Below are 9997 nucleotides of genomic sequence, written 5' to 3'. Positions count from 1 at the left end.
TGGTTGTGTGTTGAAACAGTTTGTCCATCAAGGATTGTTAGTTTAAATGGATCAAAGGAAGCAGTTTGTTACCTCTATGGGTAGAAAATTGAGATCTCAAGTAATTAGGGAAATACCAAGCGAGGGCTTCAGGTAAAGCCCATATGGAATCCCCATTTCACTCCCTTTTACCAGTTTCTGTAGCAGAGTATTTTCAAAAACAGACTAGAAAAATGTGAAAAAAAGTTTAATGATGACTTACAAATATACAATACTTACATTTTCAAGAGTTACAAAAACAGCATACTACAGAAACCAAAACCTTCCTCCAACCTTTGGAGAAACATTTCCTAGTTATTTATTTACAAAGAAAAATTACAGTAACTTTTCAGTGTCACACGTTTACATATAAGCATTTCTCAGTTGAAAAACATCTTGCAGCTTACCCAGAGGCAGTTTTTGCAGTCTGAGCTCTACACCCATCTATCAGATCAAAAATTCTATCAGCCCCTTAAGCTGACATGACACAGCATTTTTATAATTTAACAGCCTTTGTTTGAAAATATGTACAGCTCGGACGGCTAAACTGATGCATAGTTGTTGAGATCTCACCTGGTGTATTATGATTTGGTAAAATCATGATTTGATAAAATGGCATAGACTACCTTTCTAAATTAGCTTGGCCTTTAGAAAGAGGTGGTCTGATTTCCTTAGGATATTTCCAGCTCTTCCTGAAAGGAATTAAAAAGAATATAACATGTTCTCCTCTGTGTCCTCCTCTGCAGGACACTTTTTTGCGTAGTGAAACTTCTGTAATGAATTCTTCCTTCTCTATGTACAATTCTTACTCCAGGTAAGAGACAAACCGAGCACACTTTCCAAAGCCTGCTCATTTCCATCAGATGTTGGATGTTTCTTAGATTGTACTTTATTTAACCCAAAATTTTAAAACTTTCTTTTACCTGAGAGCAAACATTAGCATTTCTTAGTCTGTGTATTCTTGAGAGTCTTCTTATAGATTAGAATACTTGCAGTAATACAGCCAAAACACATCCAGTCTGTTTTTGACACCTTCATTATGTGTGTATACCAATACTTTCATGATTTTCAGGCCATATAATTTCAATATGTGAACCCAAGAGAATCTTCATCCAGCTGAATGTAGTTTAGGACTACACATTTATAACTGATTGTTTTTAATTAAAACTAAGTACCTCCAGAGTATTAGTTATGGTTCAGTTCCAGATCTTTTTCTATTCAAAAACAGAAAAAGCTTGCCATCAATAGCTGTGAACAGAGTTCAAAAAGTGTCTTCTAGCATTACAGTATTTCCCTACCAAAAGCTTACTCCACAGACAAAATACACTCCAAGTTCAAGCATCTTTAAAGAATGCCTGTGTTCTGGACTTTCTTCGTGCAAGAGCTTCTTGTTTTTTTCTTTCAATCTCCTCTTGAGAACATTTTCTATTTTTTTGTTCTACCACAGACACTGTAAATAAAAAAAAAAACCATGTATTAGGAGCTTCAGATTTGTTCAATATGTATTTTAACTTAGCCATTTCCACTGCTGAAGATCTATGGCAGGAGCACACTATTCTGATACACTGGACACTCAAGTTAAAAATGGCTCATCTATCCTGTCCCCTAGGCAGGAAGGGGGCAAGATGCATGACCTTTGTAGTGCTACTGATTACTGCCTCCCAATGAAAACACTGGGATGCACACATTTGCTTCAAGGAAATTTTACTTGGGTGCCCTTCAAGTGAACCTTATGACATCAGAGTCAACACTGGAGATGGCGATGGGTTAAGAAAATTAAGGTTATCAGAGTGAAAAGGGCTCCGCAATTTAGTGAGTTAGGTAGAGATATGAACATGGAGTTAGTATAGACACAGGGGTCAGATACAGTACAGGTGTCACACAAATAAAACAAGATAGGTTGAAAAAAGGTCAAAAGTAGCAATAAAAATTGGCAAAGGAGACAAGAAGATGATAGCTAAGCATAGCATTTTATATGGTGTGTTACAGAACTATAAATTCTCATACTATAAAATCCTGACCTCACTGGAACCAGCAGGAACACTCCTTGCACATATCAATAATTTTACCATTTTTTATACACCGATTTCCAATTAATGCATTTTTAATAAATATTCAAAGTGAATAAATAGAACAAAGGGTATATTTGCTTCTCACAAAAAAGTGTCAATAAAAAATTAAATAGCAATATTTGAAAGGACCACTTAATATCCATTTTTTGGTTAACGTCCCTTCCCTCAAAATTTAAGATGACAAAAGCTATGGTTTATCTGTACAGAAAATCTATGCTATCTTCTTTCATTCCTTTACTCTCTAGAACATTTCACAGAATAATTAGTTATCTCTCTGCATTTTTCCCCCTTATAATCCAAAACTGCTACTTTCCATTTATATGCTTCTCTGCTGGGGAAGAAACAGACAAAATACTCATTCTTCAATAATTAATTGTTTTCTTGCTTTTGCAACAGTGCTTCTTTATAATGGAGGTTAATACAGGAGACTCTTAAAGGCATGTCTTATCAGAATGAATATTGATTAAAACTTTGCCAAGCTGTGAGATCAAGTAAAAGTAAGACTGGCACTTGACTGGTTCTCCATTTCCCCAGTAAGTAACACTGAGCATGGAATATTACTGATGGTCTCTTGGCAATAAAGAAGTGACTGACCTCTCCTCTGGATGAAAGAGCATCTTAGTGTTTAGACTGGTAACACAACAATATTTCACTGGCAATTTCAGCCACAGAGCAAACAATACTAGAGGATGAGCTCTGAAAAGTATCAAGTGATTTGAGGTTGCAAATTCCAGGTGTACAGTAATATAAAGAAACTGGCATTCCATGTCACCTGGTGTCTTCTTTCCCTGTCCCATCACTAACTAGGGTTTTACTATGCATCAAAATACCAGTATTTTAAAGTAACAGTTTAAGAAAATAGTATGCTGAGTGCTCCATCAGCCTATAATTGATTCTAGGAAACCTGAGTGTCTATGGAGAGAGGGTGTGAGGTATTTAGAGAAGTGGAAAGGGAAACAGGTGTCCTGAACAACAGGAATTCAAGATATGCATCAAGACAATTTGGTTTTTCAGAAAATAACCTACAGATTCTCCTTAGAACATCTGCTAACACCTTAACTGAAGGGATGAATACTGAAGCCTATTTTAAGCTGCAATACAGTACGAATTTCTCTGACGTTCTGACTACACTAAGGAAACAGTTCAACAATGATACAATAAAGACACATACCTGATGTAGTCTGTGCAAAAGACTCTGAAAGATGCCTCTTGAAAGGTGATTTCTTATTGTCAAGCTTGCCGTGCAAAGTCACATTCACCTGATTATTGCTTCCTTCCAAACCCTGCAGAGTAATTCCAATGGCAGAATGATTCCCTGAATTTCCAGACCCTACACGAAGACCACCCTGAGAACTGTTAATCTTTCGGAACTTAAACTTTGAAGGCACAAGTGAACTTTTGTTACCAGAGCTGCTACTTGGAATCTTTCCCGCATTATACGAGAAATGTGAGCTGTCAAGTACTTTTTTACTAAAAATATTTACTGCATTAACAGGACTTACTTCAGAACCTGTCTCTCCTGCTGGCACAGAATTTGACCTGTACCATTTCCCTGAAACAGTCTTTGCAGTATCTTCAGAAGCATCTTGACGACAGTTTTTAGGCAGTGTGTATTTACACTCCACAGAAGGACCCGAGATCGCAGTCTGAGGATTTGAGATGTTCTTACAGATCACGACATGACCTGTTGTGGCCAGCCCGTGCACTGTCTTTGATGAATTCCTACAGGCATCATTTAGTGAGAGAGCCTCCTGTTTTGCATTTGTTTTTTGTGCCAAGAGGAGATCGGGTAGTCCTTGTTTAGACACTGGGAAGCTGTTATCAGCATTTGATCTGGAATTAATACTGACTCCTTGAATAGTTTTAATTTTTTCATTTCCTTGTTTAACATCCTGGCTCTGAGTTTGCTTTTCTATATCATCACACACCTGATATAACAATTCATCATCCTCATAGTTTGCATCCCAAAGATTATCAGATCCACAAAACATACTTAATATCTCATCAGAGAACTTCGGTTCATTCCAGTCATCAAATGACAGAGGACATTTCTTTGGTATTTCAACTTGATTTGAGTGACCTGTATTAGCTTGGTTAACCACTTTGGTTAGATCATTCGGTTTCATGTTGGTAGAAACACTGGATGACTGACACGAAACAGTATGACTGTTATTCCCAGGTTTTCCTGCTGGTTGTCTATGAGGATTAGATCTTGAAGGAAAAAGAGGAAGAGCATCGCTTTTAGGCTTAGTAGATTCATTTCTATTCTTCATTTCAGATTGTGCTGAAACGGGAATATGGTTCAAATCACTATTTTGGGTACTCTTCCAAACAGATTTAGCTTTATCTGGTTTAACATCACATTGACCATGCAAGGCCTTGGTCTCTGTCTTGGCGTTCTCTGTCTTACATGGCCTTTGTAAAGACAGTGATTTTACATGTTGTGAGTCTTTACTGGAATGTTTCAAAGGTGAATATTGCAAACTGTTAGATTTGTTTATAGTCCTCAAAAGAGTTACTGAACTGTCACTACTTCTTTGCTTTGTTCTGCTAGCATCACTGAAATCATGCACAAATGGATTTGCAGGAATTTGTGGTGGTTCTTCAGTACTTATCAATTCAGGATTTTGGGTTATTTGCAGCACAAAAGAGTCATCTGCCAAAAGATCAGTATCCCAGTCATCAAAGTCATCATTAACTACTCCAGCAAGCTTAGCAGAGGCCACCAATTGTGTCTTCAAAGAAGGAGGATTTTTTTTGGTCAGGGTGCCAGTATCAGCTTTTGGTACAGTTTGGACCATGCTTCCTACTGCAAACAGAGTATCTTTTTGATTTGCCTCTGAATTACCAAGCTGTGTCTCTTCAACTTTCTCAGGAAGATTCTCCTCCTCCAAGGTAGTTTTAATTTTATGAAAACTATTATTTAAAGAAATATCTGAGAGTCCTTGGCTCAACTGCCCACTGCACTTCTGGGTGGAAGAGTCAAAAAGAGCATGAAGGGCTACTTCAGCCTCGAGGTCTACAGACTTTTGACTGCTGGACTGACAGGGCTCTGCCACAGGGATGCCAGTGCTCTGTCCAAGTGGTTTCAGGGACACAGCAGGATCTGTTTCAGGTCCTTCACCAAGGAGTGATTTCTGGTTCTTCGTATTTATTTCATCTTTAGAATTACTTGAAGGCTCTGAGGTGGTCTGGATGAAGTTGTGACCAAGCTTCTCCTGTTCCTGAACAGCATCTAACTCTACTAGATTTTTATCAAACTCCTTAGCCAATTTCATGAGTTCCTCTTCTGGATTTTTTATTTTAAGATCTCTGGATTAAAAAGAAAATACAGAAAATAAAGTCAGAGCTACTGAGAAAGTTTGATCAAGTTCAGTTACATGACCCTATGAGCTGTTCATCCTCTAGTTTAACAACTACAAAGGTATGACTAAATCCACTGCTTCCAATATACAGTCAACATCCACCCCTGCAAGAAGACATAACAAGCCCACAGTTAAAAGCATTCTATATGCTAATGTACAATTATACGGTTCACTATACATAGAAGACCACATTGCCCTTTTCATGAAAGTCCAGCTATGATGGGCAAGAAAAAACTGTAACTTACCTTGTACAACTTAACTTTGCCCTAGCTCGTGCTTTTACTACTACAGGTGTGCAGGGAATAGCATCCTCACCAATCCATGTTCCTAAAAGGGAGTCTTCATTACAGGCTGCTTTTTCATCCTGAATAATTAGATTTATAATGCTTAGAAATTTGATTTCAGATAAAGACTGGATTAGACACACATCTTACATGAGTTAAAAGTTGCTAAACTAAATAAACTGGATGAAACCTATTGAAAGCCACAGATAAGAGCAAAAACAAGTGAGATTGCTGCAACGTTGTCCACTGATAGTTGCACCACTTTAATTATATCAATTTAAAGCAGACACTTCAATTAAAATTACTGAATTATACTTTTGGCATGCAAATCTAGTAGTCTAATTCAGGTTTACACACATTCATGTTACAAGCTGTCATCTAGTTTACTTCAGTATATGACTAAGGATGGCTGAGAGGCCAGCAGCACAAACAAATTAGAAACCTTAAAATAAATTACATTCTGTATGCTTACAGAAAAAAAAAATCAGACTTCTACCACTACAACTAATTTATAAAAAGAGCCTTTAAACAGAATTAAGTGGCATTAGAAACTAAATGAAATTGTTTCAGAGCTTCAAAGTTCAGGCTTGAATTTGAATTCTGAAATGAAGGAGATACAATATTGGGATGAGTTGTTTAGAGGCAGAGCAATAGGATGTAGGAAATTACTGTGCGTAAGCCAGAAAAAGTAATTTGAACTTTACTAACTACTAGGGTAGTTTTAAATAGGTTCTCTTATTCTTAGTAAATTTAAAGGTTTTTAAAATTTATTTTTGTTTAAGAAAAATATAAGCGATTAGATTTATGGCAGAACTGTAATTATTTAAAAGGTACGCAGTGGCATCCCTTATCAACGGTTTTCCAATTATTTTAGTATAATTTCTCACAAATATGCTAAACATTAAATATATTTTAAACAGCCCTATCAAAAACACCAGACATGTTTTGCAAGCTAAATACTACAGATCTATTTTAGGAATTACGTTTTCTTCTTGTACTTAAAATGCAACAGCACTTTGGTTTCAACTTTCTGGGCTGTGGACATCAGGTTCATGGCAAGAGGGAAAGGGCAAGAGATACTGGGGTAAAGAGGAAAATTATTTATAGTATTGAAGCAAGGTTACTATGTTTATATTATTGCAAAATATCTCTCATCTCAGTCATGTTCTTGTAAATCAGCAGTCAATCAAGACTGTTCAAAATGCTTAAAGACAACTGCCAAGTAAATCCAGTATTTGAAAAAAGTCTTACCTTTTAACAGATGAGTAATTAAGGATAAATAAACAGTATTCTTAAGACCAAGGACAGAAATTTGTATTCTGAAAGTAAAGCTTTCTAAAATAGAGCTGCTACAACTTTCTTCATGTGTCCTTTTCCACAGCATCTGTGACTCACACAACAATCAGTAAATGCTACGCTTACTATTTCAATCCCATAGTTTTCTACATGCCCAACTCTTACCATGACACTACTGTAACTAAAACGAGGGCTAAGGTTGAAGCACTACTCTCTTTTGATTACTGCACATGCAGAGCACTGTTTTAGAAAGCTACAATTACCTGAGGAGCAATGCGATTAACGATTTCCGAAATTTCTACTGCACATCTACTGGTAGACTGCTTGCTTTTTCCACTGCCTGTGAAAACAAACAAACTTCTTAAAATTTGGAATAATCTGTCTAGTTTATGAAGTGCGGTACATCTCAAATAATTAAAATAAACCTGTAAACACAGGAGTTTGATTCAGTGCTGTATTGAAGAATTTATGGGTTTTTAAAGAAAGTAAAATCAAACAACTGTTATAAGAGAAAAGAACCTTTTGCCCAAGAAACAGTTTGTAACTTTTGCTACACTCCCACTGCATGCCTCAAACAGGTGTCCTAAAGTCTGGATTTTGGTATTACCTAATCTGTGGGCAACTGGTGAATGAGAATCCCAAAAGATTTCTTGCTGCGTCTCAGTATCATTAATAGGAGAGCTGAAAGTAGGTATTCGGGATTTTCTACTCAATGATCTCTTTGGTGTCTTATGTAAACATGGCTCTGTGCAAAAAGAAAGAGGATCTTTATTAAAAAACAACAAATAAGAGACAAAAATCACTTAGAACACAGAACAGGTCAAGGCAAAAGAAGATGCTTTACGAACACCAAGAATAAAAATCAAGTTCACACTCACCAGGACTCCTTTACTCACAACAGGAATACTGTACATAACTAGACATTAAATACAGGACACTTAGTTTTGCCAATTATATCCTCATAGAGATAAAAGTATATGATACTGACACCTTTGCACCCAGGATCTGATTGCAAGGATGTCAGTTCTTACACTTGAGAGAACACTGACTTAATCCTATATTAAGAGAAAAATTATGTATACCTCTATGAGAGAATATTTTGTCTTTTTGCTTGCTTTGTGTCTTTCACCCAGACTCTGTGCTGAACTGCTATTTTAATGGGCCTACAAATTACTCTGGGTCATAACCTACATTTGTCTGTATTTCCTCCCCTGGGCCCTTCCAGCTAAGACTATTAAAAGCAGGACTATAGCTATTCAAAACCTACTTGTAGATGCCTTTGATCAGTAAGTGAACTAAACACCTTATGTGAAACTCAGCTAGCCACCCCTGCCCTTTAGAAATGATGCTGCAGATGTGAAAGCCGACAGAAATAATTTAAAAGATGCTATTACTATGGGAGGAACACCTTAGAGGATGTTTTGCCCTGAAGTGCCTAGCATGACCATAGAGGTTTTATGCTCTCATTGGTTAGTTCTCAGTATTTGTTGTGGGAATCACAGAATAGGTCAGGTTGGAAGGGACCACAGTGGGCCACCTTGTCCAACCTTCCTCCTCAAGCAGGGTCATCCCAGAGCACATGCCACAGGACTGTACCCAAATGGTTCTGGAATATCTCCAGTGAGGGAAACTCCACAGTCTCTCTGGGAAACCCGTTCCAGTGCATGGTCACCATACAGTACAGAAGTTCTTCCTCATGTTCAGGTGGAACTTCCTGTGCATCAGTTTCTGCTTTCCTCTGTTTTTTATGCTACTGCTCAGCAGCACGGAGCAGAGCCCAGTCCATCCTCTTTGCACCCTCCCTTTAGATATTTATACACATTGATGACGTGCCCCGTTTTCTCTTTGCAAGGCTAAACAGGCCCAACTCCCTTTGCCTTTCCTCGTAAAAGACATCCTCCAACCACTAACCAACTTTGTAGCTCTCTGATGGACCTGTTCCAGGAGCTCCATGTCTCTCTTATCCTGAGGAGCTCAGAACTGGTGACAGTATTCCAAATGGGGCCTCACCAGGGCTGAGAAGAGGAGCAGGCACACCTGCTGGCAATGCTCTTCTTAAGGCACGCCAGGCACCACTGTCCTGCCTGGCCCCGGGGCACGCCGGCTCACCCTGCTCTGCCCCTTCCCAGGGCACGCGAGCCGGGCGAGCGGAGATTTACACCGCACCAAGCCCTCCTCACGGCTCAGCTGCGCCTCCCCCGCGGTTCGAGACACGGCGGGCAGAGCCGGGGCCCTCAGGGGCCGCTCCCGCCGTACCTGCAGCGCGGGGCGAGCACGACGCCGCCTCCCCGGCGGGCAGGCCTCGGCCCGCGCCGCATTCCACCGGCCCCTCCTCCGCGGGGAGCTCCGCCCGCCGCCGCGTCAGCTGCTCCTCGCCGCCGCCGCCGCTGCGCCTCCTCAGGGCGGCGGGCCCGAGGGACAGCCCCCTCCGCCGGCTACCGGGCATGGCAGCCGCTGCGGCGGCACCGCAGCCGTCCCGCTACCGCCGGCGCCGCCATTTTGCCGGGCAGCTCGCGAGGCCGCCGCCAATTGGCCGCCGCCGTGCCGCCTCGAGCGGCCATTGGCCCCGCTCTGCGGGGGCGGGCGGGAGAGCGGACGCGGCGGAGAACTGCGGCCCCGCCCCGCCCCGCCGGCCGTGAGGCGCTGCCGGGTCCCCCTGCCCGGCGCTGCCGCCGCCGTGGGGCGGGGAAAGCCTGCTGCCCCACGGCCGGGGAAAGGAAAAGCTCAGCCGTGGGCAGAGGGGCAGGATGTGCTCTCCTGCGGACCCTTGCCGTCGGCTTGGCCTGAGGTGCCTCGTATCTACCATTAGCAAATTCTGGGACGACGCCTTGGTGGGTGGGAATGTTGTTCTGCTGGAGGGCAGGAAGGCTCTGCAGGAGGATCTCAGACAGACTGGATTGGTGGGCCAAGACCAATAGTGTGATGTTCAACAGGGCCAAGTGGGCGGTTTTATACTTTGGCC

General features: G+C 40.9%; 1 protein-coding gene across 2 annotated transcripts; it reads right to left on the bottom strand.

Annotated features, from left to right (window-relative positions):
* Window positions 1-205: 205 nt before the first annotated feature.
* Window positions 206-9597, bottom strand: ETAA1 (ETAA1 activator of ATR kinase). Of its 2 annotated transcripts, XM_041404374.1 has the most exons (7): window positions 9292-9597; window positions 7643-7780; window positions 7299-7375; window positions 5701-5819; window positions 3593-5402; window positions 3262-3373; window positions 206-1468 (listed from the first exon to the last, which is right to left on the bottom strand). In XM_041404374.1, the coding sequence occupies exons 1-7, from the start codon at window positions 9479-9481 to the stop codon at window positions 1353-1355; spliced, it is 2562 nt and encodes an 853-aa protein (XP_041260308.1). In that variant the 5' UTR covers window positions 9482-9597; the 3' UTR covers window positions 206-1352. The 2 variants fall into 2 exon arrangements, with proteins under 2 accessions (XP_041260308.1, XP_041260307.1); XM_041404373.1 differs by having other exon boundaries at window positions 3262-5402.
* Window positions 9598-9997: the final 400 nt, after the last annotated feature.

The sequence above is a fragment of the Onychostruthus taczanowskii genome, unplaced genomic scaffold (genome assembly GCF_017590055.1).
Source record: "Onychostruthus taczanowskii isolate IOZ18803 unplaced genomic scaffold, ASM1759005v1 scaffold21, whole genome shotgun sequence".
Lineage (NCBI taxonomy): Eukaryota > Metazoa > Chordata > Aves > Passeriformes > Passeridae > Onychostruthus > Onychostruthus taczanowskii.
The sequence above is the reverse complement of the archived record's forward strand: the minus strand, read 5'-3'. Positions and strand labels throughout refer to the sequence as shown.